Source organism: Vombatus ursinus, unplaced genomic scaffold (assembly GCF_900497805.2).
Source record: "Vombatus ursinus unplaced genomic scaffold, bare-nosed wombat genome assembly UNPS02014812.1, whole genome shotgun sequence".
NCBI lineage: Eukaryota > Metazoa > Chordata > Mammalia > Diprotodontia > Vombatidae > Vombatus > Vombatus ursinus.
The window spans coordinates 7,284,121-7,309,920 of record NW_020954590.1 but is presented as its reverse complement, the minus strand read 5'-3'; the positions used below and the strand labels follow the sequence as shown (position 1 = coordinate 7,309,920).

The 25,800-nt window shown below is 37.1% G+C and overlaps 1 protein-coding gene across 1 annotated transcript in view; it reads left to right on the top strand.

The window, feature by feature from the left end:
* Positions 1-25,800, top strand: part of LOC114053829 (aspartyl/asparaginyl beta-hydroxylase-like) — a 100,608-nt gene that overhangs the window by 62,143 nt on the left and 12,665 nt on the right. The window contains exons 9-12 of the mRNA XM_027876948.1: positions 788-925; positions 10,180-10,315; positions 20,721-20,812; positions 21,211-21,344. Of these exons, the coding sequence (XP_027732749.1) occupies positions 788-925; positions 10,180-10,315; positions 20,721-20,812; positions 21,211-21,344 (500 nt within the window). The remainder of the gene's footprint in view (positions 1-787; positions 926-10,179; positions 10,316-20,720; positions 20,813-21,210; positions 21,345-25,800) is intronic.

Genomic DNA, 25,800 nt, shown 5'->3' with positions numbered 1-25,800 from the left:
TTTTGGCTACTTATTTTCCTTATCACCCACTTCCTGACTCCCTTCTGACTGTGGTTTCCTTGGAGGCTGGATCTCAAAGTGTCTCAGCCTTCTCCCATGTTGGGCAATTCATGGTCCCCCAGCCTGACTTTTGGGTGGTTGGAACTGGACGCAGCTGGATTCTGTGCTCTTCCTTCAGACTTCGAGGAGTCGCTCAAATGCAGAGTGTCCTGTCCTGGTGCCCTGTCCCTCTCCCTCTGTTTCTCAGTTCTCTGACCCAGCCCTGGCAGTTCAGACCTTTACAACCTTGGCGTTTTCAGGTTTCAACTCCTAGAAGGCTTTTGTTCCTGAAAAGTTGTCGCCAAACTGACTGTCAAGACCCAAGCAAAGTTCCACAGCCTAAAACCAGGGATCTCCAGAGCAACATAAAGAGAGAGTAAGGACCAGGGTACAGAGTGGCTTTTGATATAAGGCTTTGTCCTGTCCTTGGGTCTGCTAATGCAGCTTTGCTGTTGGTAGTAAGGGAAGCAGGAGAAGGGGACTGAGTCGAGGGGAAATGAATGTCAGTTCTCAGATTTGGGGCTTTTTTTTAAACTTTCTTTTGTATTCTGGGTGTCCTAGATCATGGAGACAGCTGAATTTACTTTATCTTTGGTACAGAGTTTCTGTTTTGGAGAGGTTTGAGAGGTTGTAGGGAACAGAGAAAATGCCAGTCCACCCTCTTGTTGTTCGACTTTAATTTTTTTAAATAGCTTTTGACCAGATGTTTGAAAACATATCTTAGATTTTATTTTTCTATTTTTTTCAGGCATACAAATGGTATGAACTTGGACACAAGAGAGGTCATTTTGCATCTGTTTGGCAGCGTTCACTTTACAATGTAAATGGACTTAAAGCCCAGCCTTGGTGGACTGCAAAAGAAACTGGTTATACTGAGTTAGTGAAGGTGAGTGCCATTGTCCACTTAACCCCAGATTATCTGTGATCTCAAGAAAGGAATACTGTCAGCTATGTAACATGAGACTGGAAGAGGCAATGAAATTAGGACAAATCACCAACAGATACAAAATTCAGCTGTTTAAAGATGCCTCCATTGTGAACCGTATCACACTGACTGTCACTTTCTCCCTCTTTAAAAAAAAAATACATATGCACATGTGAACATACAACATTCCTGAAGAATCCATGTTTACAATTAATTGGAGGAGAGCATGTGCAAGACAGACATGCCCGTGGCATTTTGGAACCGGAAGGGAAGTGCTTTCAATGGAGTATGTCTTGCAAGACTGTGTGCCAGGTGCTGGTGATACAAACAACAATGAAACAATCTCTACTCAGAAGGAGCTTGCGTTCTAATAGGGGAAACGACAAGTACATATCAAGATAAGTGTAAAGAGAATAAATAAAGCTAAACACCAAATAGTTCAATGCAAGGAAGTTTGAGAGGGCAGTCATTAGCAGCTGCGGGGATTAGGAAAAGCTTCATGTAGAAAGTGGTGCTTAATCTGAGTCTTGAAGAAGAAGGAGGAGGATTCCATGGGTGGTCTTTGCTTATTGGCTGAGTACCTAGTAATGCTTTAGTCCTTGGAGGTTGCTTGCTTTGTTCTCAGTGATTTTCTTTTTCTTTAGTCACTTTTATCTGCCCCTTGGATAATAACACATGTATATGCATACATACAGACTCTTCTACCGAGGTTACTTACTATTTTCTGTCAGATTAAAGCTAAAGTTCACAGCCTCCACATCATTCAAGACTACTTTTTCCTAGGGCAGCTAGGTGGCACAGTGGATAGAGCACCATGCCCTGGAGTCAGAAGGACCTGAGGTCAAATCCGGCCTCAGACCAAACACTTGAAACTTAACTAGTTGTGTGACCCTGGGCAAGTCACTTTACTCTGTTTGCCTCAGTTTCCTCATCTTTAAAATGAGCTGGAGAAGGAAATGGTAAATTCCTGTGGTATCTTTGCCAAGAAAACCCCAAAAGGGATCCTGAAGAGTCAGATATGAATGAAAAATGACTAAACAACAACAAGGGGAAATTAGCTAGAAAAATAGCCAAAGTGATTTCTCCTTGTTAACTAAAATGGGCACATTATTCTCTTCCATTGAAGCTTGCTGTTTAAGGGATTCTTTTATGAACAACTTAAACTTTAAAAAAAAAATAGCAAATCACTAATGTTAGTCACTTAAAGCCCACATTTCCTGTTAAGCTTACTTGATTATGGGAGCTTTACTGGTTAGGGCAAAGAAATCCTTCTCCTCAGCCTTGCCAATCAAGTGTCCATTTCCAAATCCCATTTCCTCAGGGTTTCCCAAAATGGTACTCAAGTTCAGCTTATGTGAGCCCCTGCCTGGTGTATCCTGTATTAACAGCAGGAAAAAAAAGGAGTATAAATTAATAAGAGTGACCACACCAATACCAAATTCCCTAACGTTAAATTTGCTTTTGAAACTCAGTGCCGAGTAATTTGCTAAACTAGCTATATATGTAAAGGTTGTATTTTTAAAATTGACTTGTGACTTTTAAAACTACATATATGTATATATATATGCATCATGTATATATGTGTATATGAAAAATATATATGTGTATTTGTGCATATGTGTATTACATATATATTTTAGTTATGTACATAACTAAGTATACACATATGGGCTTTTAAAATTGATCACTGACCTAGAATCACCATAATAAGAGACAGTTTGCTGTCAGAAAAAATCCAGGTGTTCATTAACCATTTATTTGGCAGTCAATGTTATATTAAGATACCAAACTAAGACAAACCATTTATAACAATTATCTTGACGTTGGCACTTGAGTGACTGCTGATCAGTCCCAGGGATGTGTTTTGTGAGGAAGCAAAAAGAAAGTAATGTTCCTTAGGGCATGGAAATAAGTTAAATATGTGATTCAGGACAAAGAACACTGATGCTGGCATCAGAAGACCTGAATTCAAACCCTGCCTCTAATACTTACTACCTGTGTGATCTTGGACAAACTATCCAGCCTACCTTGGACTCAGTTTCCTCATCCGTTCAGTGACAGATTGGACTAAAGACCCCTTTAGGCTCCTGTCAAGTTATGCATCTGTGGTCCTATGAATCCAACGTTATCTGGGGGCTTTTTTTTTCCTTACTCAATAATCATAATTTCTGCTCATTTTGGTAGCTCTTTGCATAGGGTTAACCATCAGTGCAACTGGACACAATAATTTGGAGGAGAATTTCCAAGTTTTCTCTCTTAGCTTCATTCTCATTAAAACTGTAAGGAATGCATCAAAGCGCCAAGTGCCTTGAGGATACTTAGCATAGAAATTGAAACTAAAATGGATTAAGGTTTTTGCAGTGAAAGAATCTCTCTTCCAGCCAGAGAAAAGCCCCCATACCCTAAGAGTTCTGTTTTTCCCTATTTAAAAAGATTGTTCATTCATCCGCACAATGCTGCTGCTAATTTCGATGTAAAATGCACACTTCAGAAACCATTAGAGTAACACCAAAACCACTGCATTAGCCAGTAGAAACAGAAAGCTGGCTAAAAATTCTCCTTTTGTATTTGCTCATCCTGACTCTCTATAATCATCATGTAAAAAATGATGGGGAGAAAAAAGCTCTTGAAGCTTTATTTGGATTTCTCAAGGCATGTGCTCTGATGCAAGCAAACAGCATCACAGATAATTTTGTTCTTTTCTCACATTGAAGTTTTATTGCTTTTGGAATGGATCCCAGGATTACTTTGCCAATTGTTACACAGTGAGGAAAAATGATTGATTAAAATAGCACTTGCACTGTCATTTTTCTTCCAGAACATGGTTTTTATTAATTGAGAAATTAATTGTATATGAGTACTTTCACCTGGAAAGAAGACCCTGCTAACCCAGCCCATTCAGCAATGCATTAGTAGTTTTGAACTTAGTTCCCAAGCAGCCAATTGTCTGAGTGATTTTTTTTGTTCTTAAACTAAAATGATTACAAGAACAAAAAAAGTGAGATTTTGTGGTAGAATTTAATTATAACGTAAGTTTAGCAGCTTAATGTAAAATAAATGCCCACCAAATCAAGAATAGAGTAAGTGGAGTTTCTTATGATTCAAATAACATCTAAATCCAGCTTTTTTTGGTTTGTTTGTTTTTTAGGCAATTGGGGTTAAGTGACTTGCCCAAGGTCACACAGCTAGTAAGTGTCAAGTGTTTGGTCTGAGCCTGGATTGAACTCAGGTCCTCCTGACTTCAGGGCCGGTGCTCTATCCACTGTGCCACCCAGCTGCCCCTTAAATCCAGCTTTTTTAAGTCAAGTTTTGAACTCTGATACACTGGAGAAAGAATCCTTACTAAGGATGAAAGCAAAATAATGTTAAGTCATTAAGTGATCTAGTGATGGACTAGTTTATTGTTCTTATTCTCAGTATACGTATAACATGCATCTGCATTCTGTTGTAAGAATAAGAGTAGCGAATACTTACATGGAATCACAATGCTACCGAGAGTACATGAATGTCAAATTCTTCATCTCTGAACATAATTGCAAACATTTTTAAAACGTTCTATAAAAAAAAGTGTGCTATTTCTATTTTAATAGATTCTATAAACGGTCACTAGTAGCTCTGTCCGCAAGAATGACCTCCCACATGGACCAGTTCTATAATTCCTTCTTTTTTGTTCTTTTCACTGTGCCCATTGGAAGTTCTTGTGTGTTATCCACAAGCTTTCTTTTATTCAGATCTTTTTTTATATTTTAGAATTAATTGAAATCTGACTTTTGCCTAAGATGTTGATACTACCTCCTTTACCACTGACTGTAGTGCTAGTTATTCCTTAGTTCACTGGGCCAGGAGGAGAAACTAGCACATTCTTTGTTTTCTACTGATATCTGAAGACTTATATTAAAATCATCAATATTCTCCCATTTACCTAGATTCAAAATTGTGAGAGTCATCCTTGACTCTTCCCTCTCCTGTTACCAATCGTCACCAAAATTATAGTTTGGATCATTAAAGGAATGCTTTGTGAAAGGGGAGATTGTGATGAATATAGGGCAGCATGGGAGAACAAGTCATACCAAAGAAATCCTCATTTTCTTTTTTTGTCAGTTAGGTATTAGCTGATAAGGGACCTGACCTAAGGATAGTATATATGGATTTTTCTTTCATGTGGACAGTATAGTAGTGACACAATTGTGTGCTTTCAAAATAGGTTGACCAACTGGATCCAGAGAGTGTTAATTATTAGCTCAGTATCCATGAAGAGTCCTAAAGGGGTGATACAGGATTTGACCTTGCTCCTCTTCTGTTCAATTTCTTTATATTTGTGACTTGCATGATGGCACAAGTAGCATTCTTATCAAATCAATTGCACAGGTCTGAGAAGGGTAGCTAATAGATTACATCAACAATAATAATAGCTTACATTTCTGTACTAAGTTAAGGTTGACAAAGCCTTTTAACATATAGTATTTCATTTGATATTCACAACAGCTCTGAGAAGTATGTGCTCTGATTATTTCCATTTTACAGATGAGGAAACTGAATTTGAGGTTCAGTCTGAAGGTAAGTGACCTGCTCAGGGTCACACAGCTAGTAAGTGTCTAAGAAGGAATTGGAATTCAAGTCTTCCTGACTACCAAGTCTATCCTAAAATATCTCAGCAGTCTCAAATAGCGAGCTGAAAAGTAAGGTGATTTATATATAGCTTCAATATGATTTTGATAATGGATTCAGTATGATTCAATATGGCCTCAGTTCAAGGAATAAGCCATAGAGTTCCAGACTTACATCAATAGCTTCCAACCTTTATTTGGTAATGCCCACATCCCTTTATCTGACTTTTCATCAAATAATCTACAGAGAGATTTTTCTTAGCTTTTATTTGATTCACATAAAATGAAGAATTTATTACAGTGTATAAACTAATCTTAAATATGTAATAAAATAATAGCCTATGCCAGTATGTATTTATCAATAACCCTTTTACAATTTTCATATTTGTAACTTACAAAATAACTAAATTAATGTTTTTGGTACAAAAATTCTCAAAATATGGTATCATTGATGGTTTTGCTACATGTAATTCTTTCTGACACATAAATCGAGATTGGAATTCTATTTTGAAAACAACTACAGCAGAAAATCTCATTTCACACAAATAAGATGTTATAAATAATAGCATAATGTATATCACTTTGTTTAATAAACCAGAGAACTCTTTATTTAACCATAGCCAAATCATAGAAAGACCTTCCAGGTTCAAGTATGTATTTCAGTATACTGTAATAAGAGGAGTCTATTAGTTGGAGTCAGATCAAATGAATCATTTGTTCCTGGCAAATGGGTTCCTTATCCATTCAGATTTAGAAATATCTAGATCTTTAAAACAAGATGAGAATTGCTTCTGTAGATTGGTCAAGGGATTAAGAAGCAGGCATTTGTTTTCTTTTATTTCATTTGCAGAGAAGACATTTTTAAAAATCACGAAACATATGAAATATTGTTTTTTAAATTTGCTGTCAAAGTCTCTTATTTTTCATAAATTCATTCATTTACTATCTTGCTGGGTCCAAGTTTGAATTTTAGGACCTTGCCATGATTTATTTAGAGAACTCAGCTTTTCAAAATATCCACCAAATTTGCAAGTTTCTAAAAGGATTTTTAAGTGAATTTGCTTCATCTTTATTATCATTAAAATATCCTTTTTTTTCTGTTAGCTTAATCACCCTCCTAAATACTTTAACACAAAAAAGCCAGCATGTTTCAAAATAATTTATATTCTGCCCTCAAATATACTCTTGCCGAAAATCTAGCTAGCTATTCTTGTAAGAACTTAAAAAAACTGTAGGTAACTGTTTCGTCATATTTCTTGGTACAAATGATTGTCTGTGAAGCATGCAATGTGTCTAAATTATACAAGGGATCACATTTTAAAATAGTGTTTGTAGACCTGTGTTTTACAGAATATTCTATTCATAGCCAAAAGTCCTATAACCTTTGCTGTTTAAGTGTGCAAGGACCATGGTTATGGTGCAGAGGGAGATAAAATGCAACAAATGAGGGTAAGGTCCTGAATGGGAGTGATGAGACCCACTGATTTCTCGTTTCTAATTTCCCATAGTACAAGTTTTAGGTGAAATGAATTGCAACTGAGTATGCAGATAAGACTGATTCCTTTTCTTTATGAAACACAATTAGTTCATGGGATTCACTTGTCAATTTGCAGAAGCAAACCACCTAGGACTAGATATTTCTGCATTTGAAAGCAGTATCTCAAACTCTATGGGCCACAGTTTTAACATGCTAATTTAATTCACATCCCTGCTCACAAATCTTTATCCTCAAAAAGCCTACATGCCCCTGGGAGGATATAACATGTTGTGAGATAAGTATATAAATGATTGAGAAGAAAAGATAGCGAGTACTAACGACTAATATGTACAATCTAAGTAAGGTCTTTACAAGTAGAGGTTGTTTCATTCTTTATTTTTGTATCCCAAGTCCCTTATGTAATGCCTGACACATAGTAGGTGCTTAATAAAATTTGTTGTTTGTTGATTGAACTGACAGGATTGCGAAAGGCTTCCCACCAAAGAGGACGAATAATCTAAACTTTGAAATAAAATAGGGAATCTAAGAGACAGAGGTAAGGGACAGTGAATTTTAGGCATTAGGAATAGTTTACAAAAGTATGGAGGCAGGAGAGGAAGAGCCAAGTTCAGAGAGTAGCAACTTGGCCAGTCTGATTGGAATGTAGAATGTGCAAAGGGAAGTAATGTTCAATGATTTAGAAAAGGTAAATTTGAGCAGATTGTGAAGACCTTTAAATATCAAGCAGAAGAATTTGTGTTTTCTTCTAAAGACATTAGGCAGCCATTGAGGTTTCCACCATCCTATAGTTGTCCTCCCTTTCACAGCCACAAGCTAGAATAAGATATGTTTGTTAACCTTCACTTTCTCACCTCTTACTTCTCAATCCTTTATTGTCTGTCTTCCAACTGCTTCACTAAACTGAAACTGCTCTCTCCAATGTTAAAAATAATATATCAATTGCCAAATCGGATGACCTTGCCTCAGCCTTCCTCTGTTTCAACCTCACTGCAGCATTTAATACTGTCAGATACCACTGCCTTCCAGACCCTCTTTCATCAATTTTTTTCCTTTTTTTCCTTGATATCTTTCCTTGATACTGTTCTCTTCTTCTAACTTTTTTGTTTCTCCTTTTCAATCTCTTTTGCTAGCTCATGTGTGTGTACATATATATGTGTATATTATATATAGATAGATAGATATAGATATACATTTTAAAGGGTAGTAACAAAACTTTTATTTGTATGTCTTTTGGTTCTTTTTAGCTTTCTATCCATTTTTTAAAAAGAATGTTTGGCTGATACCCTTTCTTTTTCATATCTATCACTTCCCACTAACCTATCCCTTCTAACCTCTCTCCCAGAGTTGAAGACTTACTTACTTTATAACATATACATATAGTCAAGAAAAACAAATGAAAGGCCACCTCTAAGAATACAAATCTCATTCTTTATCTTGAATCCAGTACTTCCTTGTTAGCAAGTGGGAGCCATGTTTCATTCTCAATCCATACTCTCTTTTGGTCTTTTGGTGATCTCATCAAATCCTATGTATTAAACTATTACTTCTATGCAAATGGCTCCCAATTCTACATATCTAGCCCCTATTCTCCTTAACTCCAGTTCCATATCACCAATTACTTATTAGATATCTAAGGGAGGGCACATAACATAGTGAAATGACCATTGACTCTGGAGTAAGAGGACATGAGTTCAAATCTCACCTTTGACATTCACTGTCTATGTGACCTTATGTAAGCCATATAATTTCCCCAAGTTTTTATTTCCTCATTTCTAGAATGAATGGGATTAGATTAAATAGCTTCTGAGGATCCTACTAACTTGAAATCTATAAACCAATGATATTCAGTTGTATTCTGTAGATAACTTGAATTCACATGTAAAAAATAGCTCATTATTCCCAAAGTCCCCTCCTCTTTATAACTTCCTGGTTTTGTTAATGACATCACTATACTTTGAGTCACCCTGATTCACAACCTCAGAGTTAATCCTTGACTCTTCATGCAGCCTTCCCTTTCAGTTTGTACCAGATGCAAAGTCTTGTACACTGTTTCTACGATGTATCTTTCATACATCCCTTTCTTTGGAATTACTCCCATAGCTACTCCCAGGGCCTGTTTCAAGGCCTCATCTTGCCTGATATGCTTCCTAATTATCATCAATCTACCACTCTGAATGCATAAATAGTCTTTTCTAGTGAGATAGAGCCATTGTGATTCCCCATTACCTCTAAAAGTTACCAGGAGAGATTATAGAGGGAGTGCAATAGCCTGACTGCTGACATGATATTTTACATATACATATATACTCATAGAAACACACATACACACACACACATTTACACACAAGATTTATACACACATATATTTGGCCCAAGGTCAAAATAGCAATTTATTTATTTCTTATATTTTTATAAAATGCTATAAAAATCCATAGCAGATACTTTGCATATAATTTTACAATTTTAGTATTTACCAAGTTTTATGGCAACTTTTTTTAGTATATTCTGATAAACAGTGAAATTGTAAGCAATTCATCTTCTAAGGTTTTAATGCCAAGATTGTTAGTCTGAGCTTACTGCAGAGTCTTGGTATGATAGGAGACAGGCAATCAATACCCTTAGCTAATGATATCAATACCAATAATACCAATTACTTATAACATTTTTTTTAGGCAATTGGGGTTAAGTGACTTGCCCGGGGTCACACAGCTAGTAAGTGTCAAGTATTTGGCCTGAGGCCAGATTTGAACTCTGGTGTTCCTGACTTCAGGGCTGGTGCTCTATCCAATGTGCCATCTAGCTGCCCCCGCTTATAATATTTTTAAAAGGTCTACTAATAGCCATCAAGAAAAAACAAAACAAATTTAGAGGATTGTTCTCTGAAAAGGATAGAGATTATAAAAATTGTTATGATTATGAAAAAAATAGTATGACTTTTGTTTCTATGTCCTTAACAATGGGTATCAGAGGAAACTGAAATTAATGAAACCAGATAACTATAGATTTCATTCAATATTTTATTATTGTTATTTTTTTAAAAGTTTAATATCATTATTCAAGTACTCAGTTGGACACATTTTTAGTAAAAATAACTATGGCTTTCTTTTCAGACCTTAGAAAGAAACTGGAAATTAATTCGTGATGAAGGCCTTGCCGTGCTAGATAAAACCAAAGGTCTCTTCCTGCCTGAAGATGAGAATCTGAGAGAAAAGGGTGACTGGAGCCAGTTCACTCTATGGCAGCAAGGTAAACACACTGACAGGTTTTGGGGTTTTTTTCTGCTTACGTCCATCACCATAACATAAAATAACATAAAACTTATGTAAACATTTTGTCAAATATGAATTCTTGGCAGTTAAATAAGATGGGCAGTTTGTAAAGCTGTGATTTCTGGAATCTGTTTATTATTCAATTTGTACCCTGTTTGCATGTGTGTGTGTTTATATGTATATGTATATATATATATACATATATACACACAAATATATTTTCTGATCTTATATTCTGATTATATTTTTTATCAAATTATATTTCTGATTGTATTCTTATAATCACAAATTGTAAATTGAAAGGGATTTCTAGGGCCATTTAAGTCTTAAAACCTCTAAAAAAGGGTTTTTTAAAAAAAAAAAAGTAAACCCACTCAGTTTCTCCTGAGAAAGAGTCATATTACTTTTATATCTCTAATAGATAGGAAGTTTTTGTTGTTTACATTAAGGCAAGGCATACATTTATCAGCTACACTCCACTTTTAGCAGAGAGATAAAGCAGCAGCAGATGTCTAGATAGCTGAAGTACCAGTCTTAGCAGCCTGTAATATATACCTAGAACCATTTCACTTCTTTTTCTGCCTCCATTGAGCTTTCCCCAAAGGCTTTTTTTTTTTTTTTGAGACTGGGTCTCCCTATCTTGACTGGGTTGGAAGTTTAGTGTCCACTCATCCTGTGACTGATTGACATGGAAGTGTTTCCCCCAGGGTATTTCCTCTTGTTAGGTATCCTGGTATGGCCCCTGCCCTCCTGGAGGCTCACCATATTTGTGCCAGACTTAATGCAGCTTTAGCCCCAAGTCTGACTTCAGCATTGCTGCAGCTCAGAACTCCCATACTTAAGGGATCACCAGCCTCAGTCTAGGTGGATTACAGGTGTGCTCCAACAGGCCTAGTTTCTCAAAGTCTTTTTACCACAATTCTCTTCTAAAGGTCCTTCCATATTGTATACATGAAAACTACTACTCTGTGTCCAGACATAGGAGTGATACACCGTAGATGTGCTTTGCAGAGCCTTCTGCTGTTTGTGACCTTGTGCCTCAGACCAGCCCTCTCTGCTTGATGGAAAGACACTGAGCTCAGGTGCATTTCTTACATACAGTGAATAGCAATAACAACAGCAGCAGCAACAACAGCAACAGAAACAACATTAGCTAGCATTTATATAGCACTTTAAGATTTGCAAAACATTTTGTAAATATTATGTCGTATATTTGCAAAACAACCCTGGTAGACAGGTAGTATTATAATCCTCATTTCACTGATGAAGACACTGAGGCAAACAGAGATTAACTGACTTGCCCAAGATCATATAGTGAGTAAGTGTCTGAGGCTGGATTTGAACTTAAATCTTTCTGACTTCAGGTCTGGTCCTCTTTCCACTGTTCCCCCTAACAATAATTGTTTGCTATGTTCAAGATTCAAGTTTGCCAGCTTTCAAACCTACTGCAATAAATATCCAGCATCCTGGAAAATGCCCTGGGACCTAGAAATAAGGATATCTAGCTGGATTCAGGCTCTGTTACTCAATATGTATCTTTAAGTGATTCACTTAACCCCTCGGAGTCCACATTTCCCTGTTTGTACAATGTAGATTAAAATGCATGCCTTGCCTCCCACAGAGTGATGATATGAATAAAAATAATGCTGACTGCTTAACAGTCGCTGCTGGGAAATAATTCGGTTTCTATTCCCTCAAATGAAATAATGTTTGCAAAGGGCTTTGAAGACTTGAAAGCACTAAACATCAGTAATTATCCCTGTTGTTATGCACAACATAGAAACACCTTTCCCAGTATTCTGCATAGGAACACACAATTCTGGCTGCTCTGGCCCTGTTTCAGTTTGACCTGAAGTGGCCAAGAGCTGTAGAAACGTGCGCTATCTATTAGAAATGAAATAATAAAGAACATATTTATTGAAATATTTGAATGATGTGATGGAGAGAATTCTAGATTTGGAATCAAAAGACCCAGGTTTGAAACTTGGCAATGACTTAACTGTCTGTGACCTTGGACAAGTCATTTTAACCATCTGTATCTCAGTTTGCTCATCTGCAAAATGGCTTTGGTCATTTCAGTTTTTTTCTGGCTCAAAAGCTATTATCATTTTTATCTTGAGACAGCATGGCAAGATCACTGGACTTGGACTAGACAATCTCTCAGAGTAAAATCACTTTTCCTGGAGAAGAGAAGATTTAGAAGGGCAGATGAGATCTATTTTCAAGAATTAGATGATAATAACAATAATAATAATTTGCATTTGTATAATACTTTAAGGTTGCAAAGAGCTTTTCATACATTATATCATTTGATCTTCATAATAGTCATGTGAGGTAGATGCTGTTAGTATGCCCATTTTACAGATGAGGAAACTGAGTCTCAGAAAGGTGATGTTATTTGCCTATGGTCACACAGCTTAGTAAGCATCTGAGAAAGGATTCAAAGCTAGATTTCCTGACTGAGTCCAGGGCTCTCTCTAGTACACTCTGCTGCCTCTGAAGAGCTGCTTTGTGGAACTGTTATTTTACTTGACCCCACGGACCAGGACTAGGAAAAGGTGATGAAAGTTGCAGAGGAGCAGATATTAGCTTAATATAGGGAAGAACTTCCTGTCCATGAATAAGGATGGAACGTGCTACCTTGGGAAGTCACAAGTCCCCCAACCTTGACTCTTCCAGTAGAAGCTGCATATTGTAGAGAGGGTTCCTGTTCCCATTGAACTAAATGACTTCCATATTTCTCTTGGAACTCAGATTATGTGATTCTGGAATCTGCACTACAGTCAGCTGTAGAATCATAGACTCAAGTCACAATACTAAGAACCATAAAAAATACATGATAAACTACTGCTCTGGTTTTATCACTCTTTGACTCAGAATTCTTTAATGGCTTCCAATGGCTTAAAGACTAAAGTACAAGATGGCATTCAAATCCCTACACAATTTGTCCACGTTTCTAGTCTTAACTTCTTACTAGCCTAGGAGGTAGGTGATATTATTAATCTCCATTTTACAGTTGGGAAAACCAAGGCAAATAGAGGTTAAGTGACCTGCCCAAAGTCACACAGCTAGTGTTTTAAGTGTCTGAGACTGGATTTGAACTCAGGTTTTCCTGACTCCAGGGCCATTGCACCACCTCACTGCCTCTAAACAATGCAGAATCTGCTATCAAATGTGTTTGGTAAGGTTCAGCATATGTACCAAATCACCAGTGACTAAGGTAAGAAAAGAGAAAAGTAATTTGGAGTTAACAGTTTGGCCGTCAATTTATTGGCATGTTATCACAACACCTGACACATGTGGCTTTCCTGATTATTTTGAGTTATAAATTTGCATATGAGAGCAGATCATATTTCTTTCTTTTTTGGGGGGGGGGCTAGGCAATGGGGTTAAGTGACTTGCCCAGGGTCACCCAGCTAGTAAGTGTTATGGGTCTGAGGTCAGATTTGAACTCAGGTCCTCCTGAATCCAGGGCCGGTGCTCTATCACAGCACCACCTAGCTGCCCCCAGATCATATTTCTATATCTAAAATGTAATAAGATCTCTTCTCACAGACCATAAGAATTAATCAGTTCACTAATCTCTATTGGAGAGCTGATTCCAGAAATAGCTTTTTCAGTGTAAGAGCCATCCCATATATCTCCACACACAAGAGAATAAAAGTGAATAAAAAATTAAGTGAATAAAAATCATCCCCACTCCCTTTTCTAATTCTAGATGTTAAGTACGGAATTCAGAGAAACACAGTACAGATGCTTGTAGTTTTGCTACACCTTGAGGGTGATCATCATGGGGTCTGCCCTAGGTCTAAAAAGTAAATACCAGATAAGACCTGATTAAACATGGCCACCTACAGGTCCTGTGTTGTCACCTTACCTGTAAACAACTGCTGGAAGGTTTGATGGTCTCAAGTTGGATGTTTTCTACTCATTCTTCAAGAGAGGTTTGTCTTCTATGGGAGAAGAACTCGGAGTACAAGACTGAGCAACATATACATAAGAACATTAGTTTGTATATGACCTTCCATCCTTTCCAAGAGCCATCAGAAAGTGTGGACCAAGAAAATGAGAACATCTTTTTTTGTTGTTAGTTTTTTTAAAATTTAATTTAAATTTATTTTATTTATTTTTTAAATTATTTAATTAATTAAATTAATAATTACATTATGATATATTAATATAATATATAATAAATTTAATTAATTTTATTTTATTTTTGACAATTTATTTTTAATTTATTTTAGACAATTACTAAAGCTTAAATACACAATAGAGAAAAGACAAACATATTATAAACTTAAATATTGAAACTTAAATACAAAATAAGAAAAGAAAAAATGTATACAGCAGAACATAAGAGAGGATTCAAAATATGTAGCAATAAATATCCATTTCAAGAAAGCCTATATAATAAATATTACTCGTTTTGTTGAGAGCTGTCCATCTTTTCTTTGCTTACTTGTAAGTTTTCTTGTGTTGTCTGCTGTGTACTTTTTTTACTTTGTTCTTTTTTCCCCTTTCTTTTTTCCCCCAAGGTTACAATTATGCGCAAATGTGTTCATATCTCAATATAGATATATACACAAATATACCTATATACACATACATATGTACATACATACGTACATACATACATATGTAGACCTATACTTTTCCTAACGAATTCTACTCCTGATTTTTGTTTTTATATTTTTACATATCTTTTATTTCCTATCCCTCCTGACTCCTCTACTTTACTTCTACCCGCTACCTTTCCCTCCTATTACTTACCCTACCCCTGCCTCCAAGGATTCCTCTCTTATCCTCCCATTCCCATAAATCTAAACACCCTTCTATACCCCCCCTTTAACATATTCCCTCACCCTCCCCTCAAAAGATCCCTCCCTTATCCTTTCCCCCCTTCCTATCACCATAACATTTTTTTCTTTTAGGTGACTTTTATAGTCTTCTAAATATATATGTATTGTTCCCTCTTGAACCCATTCCCAATGAAAGTATGTTTCCAGATCTACCGGCCCTCCTCTCCAATCTAATTCCTCTGTGTTGGTTCTTCCTCTTACACCTCTTTTGTGTAAGATATTACTCTTTTTAGCTGTTTCTAAACAGTTTTACTTTTTAAAGTAATGTCATACTCATGTCTACCCCAATCTTTCTTACAAACTACTAATAATTACTAATTCCTCGTTACTAATTACAATTACTAATAACAATTACTAATTGCTAATTACTCATAACAGTCTTAGACATATGTTTTACATTTTATATACATAAAAGGTAAACAATCTGTCCTTAGTGAGTCCTTTGTAATTAGACTTTGATATGTATCTTATATTTCTCTTGGCTCTTGTATGTCAAATCTTCTATTAAGTTCAGGTGTTTTGTTTTGTATTTAACCAGTCCTGAAGGTCTGGCAGTTCATTAAAAATCCATTTGTTTTTCCATTTATGATTGTACTTAGCTTTGCTGGGCACGATACTTTTGTCTGGAACCCCAGTTCTTTTGCTCTTCAAGATATAGTGTTGCAGCTGCAGTCTTTTAGGGTCACTGCTGCTAGGCCTTGTGTGATTCTAATTGTGGCACCACCATATTTATTTTTTTTCCTTGTTCATAATATTTTATCCTTGAGCTGGGGGTTTTGAAATTTGATTATAATATTCCTGTGGCTTTTTCTCATAGGTGGTGATCAATGGATTTTTTCTAATTCATTTTCCCCTCTTGTTCTGATGCTTCAGGACAATTTTCTTTAATTATTTCTTGTATTATTATATCAAGATTCTTTTTTTGATCATAGCTTTCAGGTAGTCCAATTATTCTTGTTTTCTCTTCTTGATCTGTTCTCCAGATTAGTTGTTTTTCTCATAAAATGTTTCACTTTCTCTTCTATTTTTTCATTCTTTATATTTTGTTTTATTATTTCTTAATCTCTTATAACTTCGCTGGCTTCCCCTTGCCGAATTTTAATTTTCAAGGAGTTGTTTTCTTCCTTAAGATTCAGGATCTCCTTTTCTAATTGGTTGACTTTCTTTTCACAATCTTCTTGTTTTTCTTGTATTGTTCATATTTTATTTTATCTTTTTTTTAGTTCTTCCTCAATCTCTTGCATTTGATTTCTAAAATCTTGTTTAAGTTCTTTTATGAATTTTTTTTTGGGTAGTTGATCATTTGGCATTACTCTTTGGGGTAGAAGAAGGTTTCTTTGCTTCAATGTCCTCCTCTGAAGGTGAAACCTGGTCTTCTCTACTCCCATAGTAACTCTCTATGGTTGCATTCTTTCTCCTTTGCCTGTGCATTTTTTTTGTAGTAGTAGCTTGATTTTTGTAATCACCTGTAGTCCTGGGGTATGAGGGTTGGTGCCTCTGGCCTCAGATCTTCAATTCTCCTCCCTGGCCTGGAACTGGAACCAAGACCTCCAGCGGCATCCCCGTGGTAAAGCTTCTGCACTTACCGGCTGTGTGCTGGTTCCTTCTCACACCCAGCCACATCTCTGCAGCACAGCTGGGTCTGGTGTTCCTTGTCAGCAGAGATTCCCTTGATCTTCCCTGGCTCAGATGCCCAACTCCCTTCACTATGCCAGGGATAAAAGTTCCTGTGACTGGGGCTGAGGTAGCCTTCCAACCCAGCTAACCCCAGAGTTTGCCACTTATTGTTTAAGGGGATCTAGGATTAGGCTGAAGGTGTTTAACTTCCAAGGACCAAACCTCTTCCTGGGATTTTTCTTCAGGCCCTTTCTTATTGTTTCAGGAGGATCCCTGTTGTGCTCCTACTCTTATTTATTTTTATCTACTCTATGATTGGCCTAAGGTGCTATTTTATCTCTTTTGTGGGGGAAAATCTTGAAAGCTTGGAATTTTCTGACCTACTCTGCCATCTTCCCAGAATCCTCCGAGACATCTTTTGATCTCTTGAGGAGGTAGAGGGAAAGGGAGAGAAAGAATAAAGTACTTTTTTATGAACTGAATTTTGTCCTTTTCTCTGTCAAGTTCTCTGCAACCAACTACAACACCGCAAGTTGGATTTAATTTCATTCAAATACAGTGAGTTATGCTCCAGGCTAATTGTACCCCAGGAACAGAATGATGGCCGGGAGGGATATGTGTTAGAAGTAGTCTCAATCAGATGAAACTTGAAATTTCAGGAGAGAGCTCATCTACATGAAATTTTTCGAAGCAACCCCCTTGGCATGAACCTCTCCTTGGCTTCAGTAAAATTTTCTGTTGTTAATGGAGCATACAAAATGACTTGAACAATAAGTGTCATCTTGCACAAGGATTCCTGTTTAAACCATCATGAACTTTCTTTAAGCACTGGCTTCCCATGCATTCCAAAGTCTGTCCATATGGTAGAGCCTGAAGGTGATTTAGCAGAAGGACACTTTTCAGAGTTGTGGTGCTGTTCAGGCAAGCTGTTAAGTGAAGCTTGGGTCCTGTGTTGAGCAGTCAGAGATGGTTGGTTGTCCCATGTGTTTATGTTATGTAGTAAATCTCGAGCATTTTGCTGTTTAGAAAGCAGATGGAAATAGCCTTGAATGATTATGCAAGTGTTAACTATTTGACTATATTTAAGCTGACCATATCATTGGAATTTCCATTCAGGAAAATAAAATTAAGAGAAGCATAACTCAGAAAGAGTGTGATGTCCAGTTGACAGTGGTCAGGATGGTGAAGAGTCTCAAGTTCATGCCATATGAGGAACATGATAAGGAGCTGAAGAATGTTTAGTGTGGAGAAGAAGAGACTTGGGTTGGGGAGAGGGACATTAAAGTATTGAAGAAATGTCATAAGGAAGACACGTGTGCCTTACACATAGTAAGCACTTAATAATTGCATGTTGGCTATTGGCTAACTGACTGGATTAGAGATTAGATTTGTTCTTTTTGGTCCCAGAGGACAGAACTATATGAGCAATGGGTAGAAGTTGCAAAGAAGTCAATTATGTTTGATATCAAGAGACATTTCCTAATAATTAGAACTATCCAAAAGTAGAAAGTATTGAGTTCCTCCCTGTGTCCTACCCCCACTGGAAGTCTTCAAGCAAAGATCCTTTGGGTTAGATATGTCATAGAGGTCATTCTTTGGGAGTTGGACCAGAGAGGTCCCTTCTAAATCTGAAATTTTGCAATTTGTAAATTTTTGTAAATAAAAATAACAGTTAAAATTAATCTCTGTTCCGGAAAGTTACTCTTTGCTTGTATTATAGCTATAACATCTGCAAAACTGGTCATTCAGTTACCTATCAACTTTATTACCTGCTAAACTGAGGATCACACAGTTCAGTACAACTAAGATCTTCTTGCCATTAATCCCAATTAGACATTACTTCTGCTGATCTTTTCTGTGTCTGAATCTTCTTATGTGTCACATTCTCTACTGAAATGAGTTCTTCCTTCTTCTTTGACAAATCAGAGCACATTTACCTGTAAAACTCTTACTTCAGTATACTCTCATATGTTCCTAGTTTTGATTCTATTTCCTTATACAACTGGAATTTAGTATGTGTGCTTGTCTGGGTTTTGTCATTTCCAGTGTAGAGTAGGTGACTCAATATCTCGCATCTTTCTGCTTTGGGAAGCATGTTTATACTTCATGCATCTCTACTTGCATGTGTGTTTATCTTGTATAATTCCCTACCTGGTTGTCTGTTAGTAAATACCTGCCTCTTCCTAAGATTTCTCTTTCTATCAGTTACACCATCCTTCCAGTCACTCAGATTCATAACCTTGTAGTCTAGTCTGTCCTTGACTCCTCATTCTCTTTCACCCTTCATATCCAGTGATTTGCTAAGTCTTTTTCGGTGCTTCCCCCACAACATCTCTGACATCTACCCTTCTTCTGTCCATAACCACTGCCATCATTCGAGCTCCCATATCTGCTCTGTCCCATACTATTTCATTTACCTCCCAATGGTCTCTCTTTCACTCTGCTCTCTCTCATTTCTAAGCCATCCTCCATACTTCTGCCAAAGTGGTATTTCTGAAGTGCAGCTATGATGTAACACCCTCACTCCCCCTACATACTCTTGACAAGCATCAGTGGCTTTTTAATCGCCTCTAGAACAGGAATCCTTAACCTTAGAACAATACCTGACACATAATAAACAATTAATACCTGTTTCCTTCCTTTTTTGTTTCATGGACTGCTTTTGCCACTCTGGTGAAGCCATTGGACCTCTTCTCAGAATACTATTCTTAAATGCACCATTCATCTGTGTGCAAAAACTTGGCAGTTTGGGTTCTCTCTGGTCTCTATTCCCTGTTTTGGATCTTTTCATTTTTTTTTTCAGCTGAAGACAAAGTTTATTAAAAATCCAACATATTAGCCAGACTCTTAAGGAATCTGAGCATCTGTGAGCTATTGGCTAGTTTGTAAAAATCTGAGCGGTGGCTAGATTATAAGAATCAGAGCCTATTCCCTGTTTTGGAATTGATTTAAGTGATACTCTCCTATTTTACAGAGGTCTAAAGTCTATTCTGTGCTGAGTTCTGTAAAGAAATAAAATTAAATTAAAACAAGTTTTTTTTTTTCTTAAAAATACCCATTTTTAGCCCAGTTTCCCTTCTCTACACAAGACACATCATCCCCTGACTCTGGGCACTTCATTGGCCACCCCTCATGCTGTTCCTCATTGCTCTACCTCCTCGTCTTTTTCTCTTACTTCCCCACCTTCCTTCAAGGCTCAGCTAAAATCCTACGTTCTGTAAGAAATTTTTCCCAATATCCCTTAATGTTATTGTTTTCCTTTCAAGTTAATCTTCCATTTATCTGGTATATATCTTGTACATAATTGTTTATATGTTTTCTTTCCCATTATATAATGAGCTTTTTGAGGGCATGGATCTTGTTTTTTTTAACCTTTCTTTGTATCCCCAGCACTTCAAACATACCTGGCATATACTAGGAAATTAATAAATGTTTATTGACTCTAGGAATGGGTAGGAGGACAGTAACTGATTTCTCTGTGAAATCAAACACAACCTGTTTGACTTTTCCTCATGCATCATTATTTCCAACCTTTTTTTAATCATCACTTTAACCCAGTCTTAGAAAGATGCACTTTTAAGTTAGTCATATAGCATAAGCTATTTTTCTCTACTTTTTTTAAAGCATTTAACATATGCATCATCAATAAAACAGCCTAGGTATATGTATATAGTCCATACACTGAAATATTGCATTCTATCATTTATTCCATCTATCTACTGATAGCCATTCTGTCCATAGTGCTCATTCTCTCCATTTGTCTTCTGTTTGGGAAGGAGATTGTTCCATCACAGGCTTCAGTTTTCTCATTGATTAAGCAAGGATGAGAATATAGATCTTCACCACATGCATTACAAATTTTTTGCAGTTTGTCTCTTACAATGCATTTATAATTTATCTGTCTAGGAAGAAAAAATGAAAATGCTTGCAGAGGAGCTCCGAAAACCTGTGCTTTACTGGAAAAATTTCCAGAAACGACAGGGTGCAGAAGAGGGCAGGTATTTCTGACTTTTTTCAGTATTGCTCTAGACTGGAGGTAGCAAATAAATGATCTGTAATGTTTTCAAAGGAATGGTTGAATTTTTTTGCTTCATTGAAAGCTGCTTTTTTTTAATACTCGTTTTAATGGGCCAGAATTTCACATAGTTGACATAAAAAGATGAGCCTGGAAAACATTATATTTCTCTGACTTTTTAGAAAATGTGAGTGATAAGTTTTAATTACCCCAGAAATAAAATGCAGACAGAAAACCCAGGTCTTCCCAAATTCTAATCCAAAATGACAAAAGTCTAGGTCTGTCACTTGAGATTGGCAGTTCTTCAGCCACCTGACAAATCTTTGAATAAAGGAGCTGTGATAAAAAGAGTGTATCTTTTTTTTTTCTTTTTTTCTTCAGATCAAATATTCTGTCATGCACCCAGGCACTCATGTCTGGCCTCACACAGGACCTACAAACTGTAGGCTGAGGATGCATCTGGGCCTGGTGATACCCAAGGAAGGCTGTAAGATCCGTTGTGCCCAAGAGACAAGGTAAGCCTTATTCCTTTGCCTTCGTTCTCTATTGGGGGATCTTGCTTTATTGCAGGAGTAGTTTTTTATTTGATGATTTCATGGTTTAAAATAGTAATTCTCAATTGATCAAAGATTTAGAGTAGTAAGGAACCTTAGAGGTCATTGAGTCCAACAATTTCCCTCCCTTCATTTTGCAGATAAAGAAACTGAGGCTCAAGGAGGTTAAGTCACTTGCCTAGGGTTGCACAGCTAAATGACTGATGTTTATATAGTACTTTAAGTCTGCAAAGTGAACGCAGACTTTCCTCTGATCTTCCTGATTACAGGTGAAGTAGATACTTAGAGGTATCATCATACTCATTTTACATATGAAGAGACCAAGGGTGAGTGGAGTTAAGTAAGTTGCCTGCAGTCACAAAACTAAGTGTATACCAGAATCTAACTCCAGAGCAGTCAGTATCTACTATGCCCCACTACTTTATATATTAACTAAGCCCACTGGGTGTAACTTAGTCTAAATTTTATTAAGCAAGGGGCAGCTAGGTGGCACAATGGATAGTTTACTGGTCCTGAAGTCAGGAGGACCTGAGTTCAAATTCGGCCTCACACCAAAAACTTGACACCTACTAGCTTTGTATCCCTGGGCAAGTCACTTAACCCCAATTGCCTTAAAAAAAAAATTTCTTAAGCAGTTTCCTTTCTATTAAGCTTTCTGTGGTGTAGTACAAAGAACCTTGGGAAAAGAATTAGTAGACCTGGGTTGTCCTCCAAGCTTTGCCAGCAGCTAACTTTGTGACATGGGGCAAGTTACATCACCTCTCCTGTCTGGTTCCTCTTTATCTGTAAAATTGCAATATGAAGGGATTGGATTTTAGGTATTCTTCACCTGAGTTCCATGAACTTGTTATTTTTTCTTTAAATTCTTCAATACCTGTACTTTTAAAACTTATATGGATTATTTTGGGCACTTAATGTAATTCTGAGATAGGATATCTAGGTTGACACTCTGTCCTAGGGGGCCTATAACACCAAAAAGATTATTTAAATACATATTATATACATATGTATACACAAATGCATACATATAATACAAATGTATACACAAACACATACATATAATATACATAATAAATATATTATGCAAAGGCACACTGATATGGTTGATCATATGTATTGGGGAAGCTCCATTTCATCTATTGTTCCCAGCCTAAGAGTAACTATACTTCCATAACTGATTACAAAAAAGTTTCTCTTTTTTAAGGAAATGAGGGCTGTGATTTTATGTGCCACACTAGTCAGCATGGTCTTCTCACTACCCCAAGTTCCCCACTTTCAAACCTACCTCTTTGCCTTCATTCAAATTATTCCCCTCCCCTGGATTGACCTTCCCTCCAATTACTCCAATCAATACTCATCCTTGTCTGCTTAACTGAAATCTGCCCTCATCTGTGAAGCCCACTTTAAGCACCTCCATTCAGTGAAACAAGCAATTTTTAAGTAGCTGCTAGGAGCAGCGGACTGTGCTAGATTCTGGAAATACAAAAGAAGAAATATAAAACAGGCCTTGTCCTTAAAGAGCGGCCTTCTACCAGAGGGTACAATAAATAAATAATATTTACAGACAAATAATTTGAGGGGGCTTTCTGTGGGAAGTGATGTCAGAGCAGATGAGTAGGGAAGGCATTTCAGATGCTCGGGACAAAGACAGGAGACAGAATGTGCGTTAAAGGAAATAACTAGCAAATTCATTTGATGGAGTGTAGAGTGTGGGGAGTGGTAATGTGAAATCCCTCTGGAGAGGCCAAGATTGGCCTGGGAAGACTTTTATCTAAGGAGCTAGCAGAGACATAGGGAATCAATGAAGATGTTTCGTGAACGAACCTGTGTCTAGGAAGATGGATTTGGCAACTGTATGGAGGAGAGGAGATCCTGTATGTAGGCTGGAGAGGAGAAAGGCCGGAAACTGGGAGATCAATTTGGAGGCAACTGCAAGTCTAGGCAAGAGGATCCAGGAGTGGGAAACCTGCAGCCTCGAGGCTACGTGTGGCCCTTTGATTGAATCCAAACTTCACAGAACAAATCCCCTTAATAAAAGGATTTATTCTATAAAACTTGGGCTCAGTCAAAGGGCCACACTTGAGGACCTTGAGGGCCACTTGTGGCCTTGAGGCCACAGGTTCCCCACTCCTGATTTTATATACCAAGACAGTGGCTTTGTGAGGGGAGACAGATTGAAGATTTTGTGTTATATCCTAGAGGTGGTTGGGAGTTACTGACTTTTTTGAATAGAGGATTAACATAATCAGATCTCTTTTAGGAATATAAATTTGGCAGTTATGTGAGGGATGGATTAGATAGGGAAGCAAGTAGAGACTGGGATACCAATTTTAAGGGGTTATTCACAATATCACCATTAACAGATATAGAAAATTTTGGAAAATGAGCACATTTGGGGTGGGGAGGAATGAGTTTAATTTTGAACCCATTGAACTTGAAAGGCATCTGGGACATTTCTGTGTTGGTGTCCAGTAGGCATTTGGTGATGGAGGGCTGGAGCTCAGGGGAGAAATTAGGGCTTGAACTGCGCTAAGACTTTTGGCACACACTGTATAGATATGGGAATTATCTGCTTAGTATAATAATAGTTGAACCCGTGGTATCTGAGGAGACCACCAAGATAGAACACATAGAGAGAGAAGAGGGGCCAGCACAGATCCTTGAGGGACACCCATGAGTGAATTCCACTTTTTCTGAATTCTGACAATACTTATTCTGATCCTACCACACACTGTTACATTTAATTATATACTGGCTTGTATTATTTCCTTTTGATTCATATGTATTTATCTTGTCTCCCCTGCTAGATTATAAATTCCTTCTCTTCCTCTTCTGTCTCACTTACAGCACCTACCCCATAGTAGGTAGTCAGTAAATACCTATTGATTATATGGGAAGTGGAAATAACTGCTCCCCCAAATGTAGGGTTTGAAAAATAATCAAATTGAATTTATATCCTTGCGAGAGATAAGGGTTGTCAGTTCCAGTCCTAACCCTACCACTCATGCTGATTGTAACAAAAACAAGAAATTTGCCCTCTTCTTTACTTGGTTTGTACTTTGTGAAAATATAAATGGCATTGTTAACATAGTTCACTAGCTTATAAGGATCTACTGGTAAAAAAAAAATAATTTGCAGAAATTCTTCTTTGTAAATAATTAGAAGCCATGTTAATGATAATTGGGCTTGCCACTCTCCTACATATTGTGTCAGTGGGGTCATGTATATGAAGAAATGCTAAGAAATAGCATCTCACATTGTGTTGTTATGCTTGTCATTAAGAATGATCCTTGCACACAGTTTATGATGAGAAAAACGTGCTTATTTTGAGAGAATATTGTCCAAAGAAAAAGTCAAGTTCAGCATGTTATTTACTGAGAGAGAACTGTAAGCTATCAGAAGGAGACAGTATATTTATCACTATCCGACATGGAAGAGAATGGTTTGAAATCGGGAAGTTGCTTGCTGTTTTTGTTGAAACGGTTTTGGTGTCAAAACATACACACAGAGGAATCAGTGTTCCTTATTCTGGATAATAGGAAGCAATTTTTCAGAGCTCCTCAAAGGCCTAAACAGGGCAATTTGTAGCAATTTGTAGATTGGAGTTCTCAGGTAGTAATAATCTGATTGCTATTTCTTCAAAGGTGATAGGACTCCTGCAGGCTTATGGCTCATTTAAATATTCCATCACCACAGTCCACACCACTGCAGATATTAAGTGCATATCCTTTATTGGCTGAGAAGCACATAAGTGTCCCAGTATTTTATTTCCATAAATAAAGTAGTCCTTTTGAGTGTGTTTACCTATTGAAATTGGCAGAAGATTGGAAACCGCAGCTGAGAAGTCTTTTTTTTTTTTCCTTGGCAGGGAAGTTGTTTTCAAGTTCACAGAGTTGTTGTCACCTGCTTGCCATATACTCTGGCTCATGTAAAATGCCTTGGTGTTCTCCAATTTGATCCCAATGAAGTTGAATCTGTTGCTCCCCATACCACTAACACAGCTGAATTTAATTGTCACCTTAATTGACTGTAGAAGCTGTGAAAGCTAGCCTTGAAAAATTCCAGGAAGGAAGTCATCATTCCATTGCTCCAAAAATATGATTGAAACATGCTAATAGAATGAGCTATGAGCTTATTCCTCCCCTCTGTATTCAGTGTTTCTGCCTGTAGAAATGTCATTCCACAATGTCAGGCCAAAGTGATAAATGGCTAGGAAGCAAAGTGCTGCCATTATGTTAGTGACAAAGCCAGGGAAAATTAAGAGAAAATAAAATTAATTTATATTGAAATATACATTTTACTGATGTCTTTTGGCTTTATGTCACAGAAATTTCAACCGTCCTCTACACACACACACACACACACACTCACACACTGTCTCTCTCTCTCTCTCTCTCTCTCTCTCTCTCTCTCTCTC